The sequence below is a fragment of the Aquarana catesbeiana genome, linkage group LG02 (assembly GCF_042186555.1).
Source record: "Aquarana catesbeiana isolate 2022-GZ linkage group LG02, ASM4218655v1, whole genome shotgun sequence".
Taxonomy (NCBI): Eukaryota; Metazoa; Chordata; class Amphibia; order Anura; family Ranidae; genus Aquarana; species Aquarana catesbeiana.
In genome coordinates, this window is record NC_133325.1 from 55,609,757 (window position 1) to 55,623,872 (window position 14,116).

General features: G+C 44.7%; 1 protein-coding gene across 1 annotated transcript in view; it reads right to left on the reverse strand.

The window, feature by feature from the left end:
• Positions 1–13,455, reverse strand: part of SYTL2 (synaptotagmin like 2) — a 67,982-nt gene extending 54,527 nt beyond the window's left edge. The window contains exons 1-4 of the mRNA XM_073617851.1: positions 13,342–13,455; positions 8,561–8,730; positions 6,297–6,399; positions 2,891–3,052 (exon numbers count right to left, since the gene is read on the reverse strand). Coding sequence (XP_073473952.1) covers positions 2,891–3,052; positions 6,297–6,399; positions 8,561–8,730; positions 13,342–13,359 — 453 coding nt within the window. The 5' untranslated portion in view covers positions 13,360–13,455. The remainder of the gene's footprint in view (positions 1–2,890; positions 3,053–6,296; positions 6,400–8,560; positions 8,731–13,341) is intronic.
• Positions 13,456–14,116: the final 661 nt, after the last annotated feature.

A 14,116-nucleotide genomic window follows, 5' to 3' on the forward strand; every position in this document is an offset into this window, starting at 1 on the left:
ACTTGTTTTAAGTGCGACCCTAACGGTCCCTCATAGCAAACATAGACCTCGCCTTTTGCCGCGTCAGCCAACCTTGTTATGTCCTGCCTGCCAGCTGCCTCCGCTGATTTTTCCGTCCCTTCCGCGGCCCCCACTCCCTGTCACCGCTGGGCTGGGCAATGCGACTGCGGCCTGCACCACCGGCCCTCCACTTTTTTCTGCTCCACCTGCAACCCCCGTCGGAACCCATGCCGCCGCCGGGCCCGTGCGACCCTTTTCTGCCGCTTCAAAACGCTGTAAGAGCTCATTTATGCCTGCCAAGAAAACCCCCTAAGCCAGAGGCCCCCCGTTTGTGTCATTCACTCTGCCAGCTTCACTCACACCTGCAACCCCCAGCCCCCCACTACTCGGCAGACCTGCAACAGAAATCATGACATTAGACTCACCAGGCTGCACAGGCGTAGCCTCATCAGCCGGACTTCTGTTCTCCACCGCTGTTGTCCTCCTGGAGGGGGGGGGGGGGCCGCCTCTTCCTCTGACCCGGACCGCTCATCCTCCCCAATGCACTCTCCTTCTTCCTCCTCAGCCGATGAATGCCCACCCGGCCTGGACACCAAGGTTGCTGTGGAAACCGCGGCCGTACACCCCCGCCTCCCCGTATCCCATCTGCCTGTCGTTTTTTGCTGTACCTTGCCCGGACCGGTGTTGGGAACCACAGTCCTGCCGTCAGGTACTATCGCTGCTCTACCCGGCCGTCCTCTCTCGCTTCTACTGCGACCCCCTGCCGTGGAACCAGAAGGCCCAGGGATCTCTCCTCGTGCACCGCTGCGCACATCCGACTCCCTGACTCTGGGGGCGGGGCTAACGCTTCTCTCCACTCTGGCTGTGCTAGGCCGCTGCGCCGCTCCCGCTACATCCCGCTGACCGCCATTCGGTCCACCTTCGGTTCTCCCCCGTCCCTACCGTTCGCTTGCCACTCTATTTGGCGGCGGGCCCGCTGAGGGACCGGAGTGAGTCCCAGGCTGCCGCTGTTCAGGGGAAAAAACTCCTCTGGGGGCCGCGACCGCCGAGTCCTAGTGTCGCTCGTTACCCCCCTGCTAGATGCAGGCTCTGTTCCCCTCACTGCTTCCTCTAAGGTGTCCTGGAGCCAGGCTGCCCCTCTCACCATTGCTTCTACTCTCATCTGCTCCATCAGGCGCTCCAGGTCAGCCATGCTGCTCTTCAGGGAACTTTCTTCAGGAAAACCGTTACTCCCCCCAGGGCGGGATGAACTTATAAAGACCCTCCTAGTGCCTCCCCCTCGGTTAACTAATATACACTCCCCCTCTGTGTTAACTCCACTGCTGCCACAGTCATGTACTCCCTCCACCTATGCATTACATGCTGTGTTCCGGTCCTTTCTTTGTTTGGGAAAAAAAAAACAAAAAAAAGAAACCCCCAAACAAAACAAAAAGAGCTCCCTTAATGGAGACACAGCACTGTGGGGAGTCTGTCTATCCTCCTTTTCTCCCTCCAAATACATTGAAGGCATAGGTGTGCGCAGCCTATTGCATTAGGGTGTGCACCCCAAAGCTCAAACATATATGTGTGTGCGAATGTGTATATATACGAAAGGTGTCAGTAGAGCAGTGAATGGTGTCATAAGGGCAGATACTGGTGGTGTCAGTAGGGCAGTTACAATATTATTTTAATAATTTTTTACGTTTTTTAGGAGAAAAAAATAGATTTTTTTTTATTTGATGAAATATCAGTGGACTAAACATTGGAAATATGCACCACACAGGGTGATTAGGGTGTGCCCAGGCATACCTGGCACACCCTGTGCGCACGCCTATGATTGAAGGGTTAAAAAGGATCTGTGACAAGAAGGATAAAAATCCCATCTGCCATTGGGACACCAAAGCTTGTTTAAACTTTTGGTTGGGAAATTGGTAATAATCCACAGCTGAGCCTCGTTTTTTACTCCACACCAAAACTGCAAAGGCAGTGGAGGAGGGTGCACACATGCTGCGGCTGTGATGCTTTGCTTCACACCATCAGCAAAAATTACCACCCCTACCCCCCACCCCCACTCCACTCCCGCTGCATTCGTTGGGCGGCACTGCAGCCAAGGCCACGATGCAACCACCATATGGACCTGGAGGAATATTCTGCAGAAGCCAATGATTAACTGATTGTTGTTGCAATACTTTCCAATGCAAACAAATGATTATTGTACATTTCTACTTTTTGTAATATGGGTGCATTCATCATTTTCATTCTCAAAAGTTGGGTTTGATTCACAGGTCATCGTTCAATAAGTAACCATATGATACAACTAGTGGCAATGCAGGTTATGTAATATAGCGACCAAAACTTTGGTTAGCAGGATCTGACTCTATATTAGCATTCTGTGACTTAAAAGTGCCAGAAGAGTGGACAGCCATCAAAGCCAATGCAGACTCCATTACGTTGCATCATGAGGTCAAGCTTACAGGAGCGAAGAGCATAGGAAAGTCCATAACGTTGTCCTACTTTTTTATTGCCCAATCACAGGCTGGGGGTGGAGAAATGGCAGAGGAAGCCAAACTTCAGAAGCCACTTTCCCCAGAATACCCATAGAATGGAGGAGTATGCTTTTGGGGAGGATGAACCTCTAGGAATACACATGCAGGCTTCAGATTTTTGTCCAGAGTATTACATTAAATTGTTGTAAAATATGGGTATATATGAATATGGAAAATAAGTGAAGCCAGTAACATGACCGTTAAGCAGCAGCCAGTAAAGTTGCATTTAACTATTTGGTGATGTCAGCCCACGCTAGAGGCACGTTATGTTTTAGAATATTTTGTGAATCACTCCAAGCAGCGTGGCTGTTGCTGCTCCTGTACACATCAGAGAAGCATTGTGCGGTAGTGGCTCCCCAACTTACTCGTGGTTCCAGCTGATACCATTTCCTCAGTTTGTTATTCCAGTCCCACGTCCCTAAATTCACGTTAAATTCACCCAAAAAGCTGTTCCGACCCAGTGCATCATGATGCCACACCGACAGGTTCAGAGTTTGTGCCAGAAGAGACTGCTTGGGAATCTTATACTGAAGTGGGAAAAAATAAAAACATTTAAAAAAAAAACAGTCATTTATGTACACAAAACACTAAATCATGCAAACAATTCGGAGATGTACAGATTTCTCAATAGGGACAAAAACCACTAATAAGTCTAAAGTAAAATATTTTTTTGCAGTGGGCTTTATGGCCTCGTTTACATGGGGAATAAAAAAAGAAAAAAAAAAAAGTGCCACATTTTACTGTCCCTGACCGCCAAGCCACAAGCTAACATGGCCATCCTAGTACACAATGCCACGATTGTGGCGCAACAAAATTTATACAATAGCTTGCATTTTTGAGGTTGGTAGAGAGTGCTTGTGTAGATGAGCCCTTAAAGTGAATGTCTGAGCAAAATAAAATAAAATAAAAATCTCTCTGCAATACATACACAGTTACCCATGCTTTATCAATATGTTGCAAGTACAGGAGATCAACAATCCCAACTCCTAATTTCCTGTAGACCACTTTTAACGCTTCATTGAAATCCCAAGCAGCATTGTCATCCCTTCCCGAGTTCTTTTCTCTGTAGACTACAAAACACGCCTCTTCCCTATGTTATGATGATGAGGAGAGGGGCGGGTGTTTTGTAATAACACGGTGAAGCGATTGGCTGTCCAGCGCTCTGCAAAACATTTTGGGTCTGCCTCCAGAAGACGCATTTATCTCCTGGGAGTGCTCCTCCGCTCTCCCAGAAAATGTATAGCCACCAGTTTCATTCAACTTACTCCTCCCATGCCAGGGGGGTCAGTGTGTTGATTCACCATGGTGTTCAATTTACATGTATACAACAAATTATAGATACTAAGGGTAGATACGTATTCCTACGCTGTATTTTGGAAGGTCAACAATGTTTTGATGAGCCTATATATCCCTCCGCCCTTCTCCGCAGATGTCTAAAAAGTTAGTGGCCTCATTTTTAGTTCATCACCCTAACATCCCCACCCTTGTGGTGTTTTTTTTTTATATTTTAAATGTCGCTTTGGATAAACTTTCTTTCACTTTCATGTCAAGACCTATGCCCAGAGGTCCTTCAGCATTTTCTAGGCTTATAGCAGAGATGGACTTGAGGAATGTCTGGAGAATGCTGCACCCTAAGGTTAAACAATACTCTTGTTATTCTGCAACCCATGGTGGTTTTTCTATGATCAATTTTTGCCTAGCAAATGAGATGATCCCATTGGTTTCCTCAGCCAATTATGAACCTCGCACTGTATCTGATCACTCCCCGTTCTGGGTTACATTGTCTAAGGGGGGACCCCCAAAACGAATTCTGTAGTAACAACACATTTCCTTCCTAGAGTAACGACAATGCCGTCCACAGATACATTACAGTAAGTGAGCGTTGTCACCCAAGACAGGAAAGTGTACTTCAAGGGAAATCTACCCTTCATTTTTATTAATATGTTCTGTAGCGCTCTGACCCATCTTCCTATGTGCTGTCTAAGGATTGCTGTGAGATCAGACCGGACAATGCTCCTCCCTCCACAACCTGTCTGACAACGCAGGTAGCAAGGAGACAGACACTTGTCTCCAAGCCCTTGCCTGGAACATTTTAGCAGATAAGCCCCACCCTCCTGCATCCCTTGTGAGACATAGGGGGTTATTTACCAAAGGCAAATCCACTGTGCACTTGCAAGTGCAGTCGCTGTAGATCTAAGGCGGGGCATGCAAGGAAAATAAAAAATAGCATTTTTGCTTGCACATGATTGGATGATAAAATCAGCAGAGCTTCCCCTCACTTCAGATCTATCCCTCAGATTTACAGGCACTGCATTTCCAAGTGCACCCTTTAGTGCACAGTGGATTTGCCTTTAGTACAGCAATCCCATAGTTACATAGTGAGTCTGGTTGAAAAAAAAAAAAAAAAAGACACAAGTCCATCTAGTTCAACCAATAAAAAGTGGAAAAAATTAAATTATAAAATCCCATGTCTCGATCAAGTACTGTCCTTTGTCCCCTGGGGAACAGAACACATTAAAGAAGAATCACGCTTACAATTAAGGAAAAATTCCAGCCAGCACATCTATAGCCTGGTAAGTTGAAATATATTTTTTATACAATTTAAGTTGAACTGAACCCTACAAGATATTTGTTTTAGGCCATTTGTACATTTACACGATTCCCCCATCATTTTGACAGAGACATTGTATTCTCCAGGCGGGGGAAGCCACCCCCGCCGGTTGAAGACAATGATTATTGCTAGCGGCTATAGCAGCCACTACCGATAATTGCACATAAAATCCAACAGGCTGGTTGTACCCACGTTGATCGGTCATTCAACTTGGTACATTCAGCCTTGCCCATACATTGTTCTAAAGTCGGCCGGTTCAGCAGGAGACCTAAACAGTCTGATTGAATCTGACACAGATTAGCTCGGCTACAACAAAAATTGTCGTATTCTAGGTTGTGTAACAGATGTATATGATTGAAGCATCATCTAGTGGGAAAAATAAGGTATTTGTTCTTGAGCACCTCAATCTAAGAAAACAATATTTGTTTTACCCACTAGATATTTTGATAATACGAGATAGTCATATAACATAGAATACAGCAAGTTTCGTTGTAGCTGAGCCAATGTGCGTCACAACACCATTTCCAAGACTTTCTCTAATGCCGCGTACACACGAGCAGAATTTCTGTCGGAAAAATCTTGGATGGTTTTTCTGACGGAATTCCGCTCAAGTTTGCCTTGCATACACATGGTCACACAAAAGTTCCGTGAACTTTCGACCGTCAAGAACGCTGTGACGTACAACACTACAATGAGCCGAGAAAATGAAGTTCAATTCTTCTGAGCATGCGTCGAATTGTTTCCGAGCATGCGTAGGAATTTTGCACGTCGGAATTGGTACAGACGATCGGAATTTCAGATCGGAACTTTTTCCGACCGAAAAATTGAGAACATGCTCTCAATCTTTTGCTGACTGGAATTCCACCAGCAAAAGTCAGATGGAGTATACACACGGTCGCATTTTTGGACCAAAAGCTCTCATCGGACTTTTGCTGGCGGAATTTCCGCTCGTGTGTACGGGGCATTACAGTTCCCCCCATTTCTTGTATGATTATGGCAGAGATAGAAGTGATGGAAAATCTCTCCAGTGGGGTTACAGACTGGAGGAAAAGCCTGGCAAAACTTGACCCTTTAACTAAAGACTAATGAAAGATATTTGACTGGAGTTTGGGTTTAATCTCCTATAAGCCTCCAACATTTGGTAACCTATAAATACTTGCCCTCAGTATTTCATTGTAAACCGGGTTTAGCGTCTTCTTCTTCACAGCGGTTTTTCTTTTACCCATCTTCGCCTTTTCTGGGAGAAAATAGGCCTTCACATATCTATAGGAAAAGATAAATGTACATGCTGGAATAAGTACTTTGGAAGTGGAAAGTTAAAGGTTACAGAACAAGGCCAGGAATATTATTCCTTTGAAACCCAACATTCATTTTTACTAATAAAATGTGAATGTACCGTCACATATCAAAAGGCATATCAATACATGTAACTTATACACTGGCTAAAAATGTGCCTGATCTTTTTAATATATAAATTTGTCCTGGGTACTTAAAGTGGAGCTTCACCCAAAAGAGGACGTTCTGCTTTAAGCACTACTCCCCCCCTCCCTGGCCACTTTTGGCTTGTCATTTTTTTTTTGGGGGGGGGGGGCAGGTACCTAGTATTGACAGGTACCCACTTCTACTAAAACCGGACCGCCGCCTGAAGAGATGGATACCTCTCTTATGGCAGCAGCTGCTGCCATAATCGAGATATCCCTCTTCAAAGAGAGGACGTATATAGTCGTGCGGCGGTCCGGAAGTGGTTAAGGTACAAGTTCACCAATTCTGAAAAAAATGATAAGGTGAATATTGTACCCCACCGGCCCTCACTGTACTTGCCCCCCCGTCGGGAGATGAGCTGCAATAGTCCTGGGATTAGAAATCTCTTCTCTTCTCCCTCTTTTGTGCAGCACTTTTGGGATAGATCAGAATGATTCTGACTGGTCAGCACAGGGCATATTACTCTGCTCTATCCTGAGGCAAAGCAGAAAGAAAAAAAAAGGGGGGGGGGGGGAGAACAGCGATTTCAAATCCCAGACTACTACATCGGCTGTGTGGGCACCAACAGCTTATCGCCCACGGAGGTCAGCACAGCAGGGTTTGGGAAGGGTGTACGCTATACACTTTATTTTTTTACAGTGAAGACTCTTTTTTGGCGGGGGGGGGGGGTTGGGGTGATATATAAATAATGATATAAGTATATATAATGAAAGCATACCTAAACCCCAGACCCAAGACTAACCCTAAGCTAATCCTTGCATGTGGTGGCTAAATTAATTTTCTTTTTTACGACTAGTACTCCCTCAGTTCCCTTACATTAAGCAGTTACAGAAAGTTTTGCATTCTTTTTTGGATTAAAAAATAAGCTGAACATTGTAAGCACTTTTGTCTGTGTTAAATGGTTTGTCTCAATCCTGTAACTGCCACTATGGCTGGTCCAATAAAAGTATTTGACTACTGGCAGAAACAAAAGTTTTAGTTACTTATTGTTCCAATTTAAGGTACAAAGTTTTATTAACTTTACTGTCCAATCACAGGTTGGAGAGCAAGAAGGTGACTAATGCATACTCCTAAATGACAGCAGAGAAAATGTGGTCCCCAACTTGGCTCTGTTGCCTGATGGGGTCTGCTGTGTAGATCTCAGGACTGGATGGACAGAGATACAAATCCTTTCAGATATGTAATCATTTATTCTAGGTCCTATATTGTTTTTTTTTTTTTTACAAAGTTCCATCAAGCTCTGTAAAGTTTTCAGTCTCCACCTGAATTCAGATGTTTCTGCAAGGCTAATGGTGCCCCAGATGACATCACTATATGACGAAACGCATATGGAGGAGCGATATGCTGGCGTCATTGCGGTCCTCGTAAGCTGCTGCTCTTTTGCCGGCGCTATTGTTTTTAAAGGCAAGGATTTACTTTCCTTGATGTAAGTGCAATAATTTGAGCATTTGTAATAAAGTTTTAAAGATTTTATGCTATGGTGGGCCCTTTATATTTTGGGGATGACACTTGACAATTCCTCCTGGATGATTGGATTGCATGTCGTAAGAGGATCCTCGGATGGTGCTTAAAGGCCCTGGCTGGGTACATAGCCGCAAGTGTCACTGACCTTCCATAATAGGAGGCCTGTGTGAGCTGATGAGCGAGCACTTTGTTTATGGTGGTGGCGGTATTTCAAGGATCACACACTTCAAGTTGGTGGATGGTGTTGACATTGACAAGAACATTTATTATTTCAGCACCTTCGGACTTTTCTTAAAACACCTTTTGTTTGGTATATTGAGCGGAATCATAGTATTAGCGTAACTCTGCATAGGATTATATTGTATGGGACTGTGTTTATATCTCACAAGAGAGTTGCTGCTTAAACAGGTTTAGGATTTAGCTTATTAGCGCAGTTTCTATTCCTCTCGTAATGGTAAAGATCAGATATCAGTCTTACGGGTCAGATCGCTGTTTCTTCACTTCGGCTACCGCCAGTTCCCTGCACTGGTAAATGTAAATCAGGAACTCCTTCAGTTTCTCCACATAATCGATTGAAAACTCAATGCCACCTTTAATGTCAACGTTGCCAAAATCCCCGCTGTAGATGCTCATGACACTTCCACTTACCTGCAAGAATAAACCAATTAATAATATTGTTCTAGCGATTAAAAAAAGTCACAAATTATCACAGAAGGGAATGCATAGAAGAAGCAGATAGTAAAACCATTTCCCTTAATTCCTGTTGAAACCAGTACATTTCCGTACCAACTGGCATTTCACTGTCTGAAAAGACTGCCTCAGTGGTCAGTAAGGGCGCTCTCATTGGACGGGGAAGGCATTTGGTGTAACTTGGCCCTCAGGTCCTCATGACAACAAAACTAAATTAGGAGGGCAACAAAGAAGTTTCTCTGGCCATTAATAATAACAGCAGACCTCCTGTGGTGACCGCTCTTACTCCAGGCTTTGAAGTTTTAAAGCATCAACATGGAAAAGAGATTTTACAAGGGATAAACATCTTATATGATAGCATGTGCAGTGGTAGATACTCTTTAGTGGGAGATCTGGGGTGTACTAGACTTCAGATCTCTCCTTTCACCTCAAAAGCATCTGATCAAACAGAGATCTGTTTGATCAGATGCTCGTGAGGCCGGTAACAGCTTGTAAACAAACCGAAACTGAAAGTAATGAAATCCTCGTTGCTTCCGGCTTCATTAATTACAATGGAGGGGGAAGAAACGGATGCACCTTGCCCTTTCCTCAGCCGGTGTTCCGTCAGATTCGGCGACCTGCCAGACGTTTCATCGCTGCCATCTTTCTACAACCTGCATGACCCCACAGTAAGGATACACTGAGAAGTGGGCAAGCAGACATCTTGTTACACCCACCGTTTTGCATTTTACCCTTATTTTTAACAGTAAACCGAGTTTATATAGTGAAATACAGTACTTTGAACTCTGTCTGACTGTTTATATGTTGAATTTTTCAAAGCAACGGCAAGCCTGCTGATTTCATAGGTTTGCTAATTGGACAGAAGTTCACTGCTTTTAAAATTCAACATCTAAACAGTCAGACGGAGTTCTAAGTACTGTATTTCACTATATAAACTCAGTTTACTGTTAAAAATAAGTGTAAAATGCAAAACTCGGGTGGGTGTAACAAGATGTCCGCTTGCCCCCTTCTCAGTGTATCCTTACTGTGGAGGAGTGCGGGGTGTAGTAAGATGGCGGCGATGAAACGTCACTTCCGTTAAACATTCTGACGGGTTGCCTAATCTGAGGGAACACAGGCCACACAGGATGCAGCAGTCCCAGGGTCCCTGGTCACACCAGAGAGCCTGGGAACAGCAGTGGGCCTTTCCACACCCTGTAAAAGTGATCAGGTGGCTCTAGAGCCACTCTGATCACTTTTACAGGAAAGCCCATCACCAGCTGCAAATTTTAATACCAGAATCATGCCAGGTGCAGCCTTGATCCTGGTATAACTACTTCCACTGGATGACGTACAGGTACGTCTTAAGGGCTGGAAGTGGTTCAAGTGTAGGTACAAAGTGGGGAAGGATTAGAACCCAAGCTAGGTTTTCACAGCCATCTCGTGTCCCTTTAGGGAGATGTACCTCACTCCCTGCCCTTCTGATAAATGTTTTACCAGACAGAAGTGAGGGGAATTCAACAGCAACACTGACCGGAAGAACTTTTTAAAAAAAATTTTTTAGTAGAGTTGGGGGAAGACTAGAACCCCTGTCCATTTTTTTTTCTGACTGGGTCAGTTTCAGATTTTCCTGTCTGGTGAAACGTTTGTCAGTAGGATAGGAAGTGAGGGTAAATGTCCCCAACAGACCCCGTGAAAACCATCGAAACCTGATGGGATTGTAATCCTGCCCAAAGTTACACAAAACTAGAAGGTTTTTGGCATGACAGTGATTTGCACCAACCGATCAGTAGACATCACTATAGAAATGGTGATTAAAGTAGAAGTAAACCCCCCTATCGTTTTCAGCCAAGGAAGCTGCCATCTTGGCCTCTGTTTAATCTTCACCTGCCCTGATGCTGCACATGTGATCAGTTATGACACCAGCCATTGGATGGTTTGACAGTTTGGTTGAGAGCACGTCCAATGTGACAGTTGCATTCCCGGCATTTGTGTCAGAAATGTAAGTTTTATGAAACTGTTAAGTCTGGGTTTACTTCCGCTTTAACAGTTCAACAATACTATCAAGAATTTTTTTTTTTATATTCGTTACAGGAAACACTGTTACGATAAAAAAAAAAAAAAAAAATTTATACATTACCTTAATCATGTATTAAACTATGGAAGTCATAAAATCAAGGACAGTACAACTTATTACATTTGTAGTTGAACATGAACGTTGTAATCAATATGCCACCCCATATTATCATGTCCCTTAAATTGGTTGTAAACCCGGACATATAACCAGTGAAGTGACTGGCCTCAGGTGATTCACAGAGGTGAAACATCCTCCTACATAATTTGTACCCGTTTATCTGCAGTCTTCTCTTCCCTACAGCCAAAGTGCTAAATTATAAAGCTTGTCTGAGATGTCAGAAATAAAAGGGGACACAGAGCTAAAATTAAAAACTTTAGAGCTTAGTGAGGAGAGCTCGGAGCCGATTAGAGGGAAGAGAGGGAAGACACACCACATCTACACAGCTCACAGAAACAGAACTGAGGCTGTAAATCTGGTGGATTTAGCTGGAGATTATCCCATGTCACTTTTTTTCGCTTGGTGTCAGGAAAACTTGTCAGAAGTGATTCATGCTGATAGAGGAACAAAGCAGCAGACAGAAATTACACTTTGTGCTCTTAACTGAGACAAGTACACACTATAGAGGGATATAGTCACATTGCATGTCTGAGGTTTACAACCACTTTAATTTTTTTTTTTTTATTATTAGAGGAAAAATAGGTCATTAGTAAATCACAGACAAAACAAATTGGGTTATTCATGCCCACAAGAAACAGGTTACTGTGGCCTAGTAGATAGGCTACAAAATCACAATGACTTCTTTTGACAAGACTTGGCTCCTCCTCCTTACTGTATAAAAGCCAAAATGGTAGGAGTAAATGTACATTTCCCGCAAATGAGTTTTTTTGTTTTTACAGTATTCAGATCCTGCTGGGCAGAAGTATATGTAGTACTTTGTCCCGTTTTCATAGGTGCCTTGTAATGCTAGTTTCGATGTCAGACAGGAAGTCCTCCCTTGGTGCAAGGCCACCTGACACTGCAAATAGCAAGACAACAGGTGCTTTGCACAGTGGTGTCACTAAGGTTGGCATAACCTGGTGCGGTAAAAACATGGTGTCAACCCCCCCTTTTAATAATTAAACCCCTCCCGCAGCCTGTCACAGTGCTCTGACCTGCTGCTGCGGAGTAACAGCAGGACAGAGCAGTAGACACTGGGCAGGTTAGCGCATCGGGCTCTCTCCAGGCTAGCCTGCCACAGTGCCCTAGTTTTGGGCAGACAGCGCATGGACAAGGTGTGCACCCCAATTCCACGTGCTGTCACAGATGGGGGTGACACCATCCTGGTTGGATATCAGGGGAGTTGACGATTCCTGTCTCAAGGGAGGATGGGGTGGGGTATGGGATGTGTATGGGGGAGATGGGGTTGCCTCACTCACTGTGGTGCAGGGTTATGTTGATGTAGTGCTGGTACTAGATTCCGGCCAACATGGTCTAGCTGTGCTCACTGTGGCTGGCTGCCCTCCAAGCACTTATCCATGATCGCTTCAGCTACACCAACGATCAGCATGGGAGGCCGCATCTCAACTCCATGGGCTCTCTGAGGGAGATTTCTGCATGAAGGGGTGGGGGGACTGGGAGACTGTGGTGCCCTCTGGGAAGCCTGCTCATAGGGCTGCAAAAGTGTGCTAGAAGTTTATTTGTCCGGCACTGGAGGGCTCTGTGCACTGAGGGAATGGAGGACTCGGGGGGGTTGGTCCCAGAACTCTGGCTGTGGAGAACACTGGACTGATCGGCATTCTATGGGGCAGGAGAGAGTGGCTGGCTGAGGATGCCGATGAGAAATTCGACACTGAACAGCGGCTGCTGCCAAAAGCTGGCACATGCCCTGAGTGGTACCAGTCAGTACACTCTGCTTGTTAGGACATGCAGGCCTGTTGTCACCCGGGTATGTGCCGCACCCCTATAACGACACCACTGGCTTTGTGAGCACCTGTCCCTGGCTCCCAGCACTTAGGCAAGCACAGACACATGGAATACAGTAAGGACCTTCAGCCTCATCTCCCTCTGCATTCCTTGTGCCGTTGCGTGCCTTGGCCTGCCACATCCTGGGTAGAGAATCCTGTCCCCTTACAGCATACTGCAGAGAGGGACCTTTGCTCTATGAGGAAATTGTGGTCTCTCTGCAGAGGTTTAAAACATCCCCTGATAAGTCAGGCTTTTTCCTCTGAAGAGAAACTACTGCTTTCACAGAGAGCAAGGGTCCCCCTCTGCAGCAGGCAAGGGACAGGCTTTTCTACTCAGGCTGTGGCTGCTTTCAAAAACGAGAACAAACTAAGACTTTGCAGCCCCTTTTGTTTCTATCCGATTACCTTTGGTGCTTATTCTGTAAGGTGTGCCGACTACACAGCCTGTTAAACTTACCATTACAGCTGTAATAAAGTGATTGGTTATTAGACACAACATGGTAGTGATTAATACCACAGAGGCATAGAAAAGGTGCAATTAGTGGAAGCAGAGAATTACACTTTACATACAGGGGACATTGACGCCATGCCAGAGGAGCCGCTAAGATTGGTTAGAGAGCTGGGGCTCTTCTTGTGTCTGCCAATCTGAAAACTGCTTTCTGATGCCGAGTCTGTATCCCTGCAATCAGTCTAGAAGATATTACACAAAAAGAGTCACTAGACAATCACGACACAAGACAAAATGTCAGCAATACAGTGTGTACTGCCTACTTTTCAAAGTGCACCTGTCACTTATAAGTACCGTATAAACATAATGCTGTGAAGAAGGGTAGGGAAGGTAGACACTGTGCTTGGTTTTTCCAATCTTTAAAATATTTTGGGGGTGTCATGTTTAAAGAAAATCTGTCGGATGAACTCGTTTTTGTTTTTGACTACATACTTCCAAATCTAACATAAGTCCATGTATTTTCTTCTTGGGGAGAGCCTACTGTGACGAAAATATAAGCGTAGGATAGTTTTGCCTTAACTAGATGTGGTGTGATCTGTAGTAGTGTAATTGTAGATGTAGTTTAATTCTGGGTTATTAGAAATATAGTATTCTATGTCAGTCATGCACATATGTTCTTTCATTAGCATTTGAAAAGGACAGATTTTTTCTAGGATCAATGTGACACCTAGATGCCAATAAAAGTTCCCATTAGAGTAAACATAGATTGCCAGCTTCCTGAGGCTCAAAGAAATCTGCTAGTCATCTTGGCCACACGGATCTGCAGGGGGCATTCACAAGGCTCCGGACAGTCTGTAAGCTTTGATTAAAATCAAGAGATCTAAGGAACCATTTTTA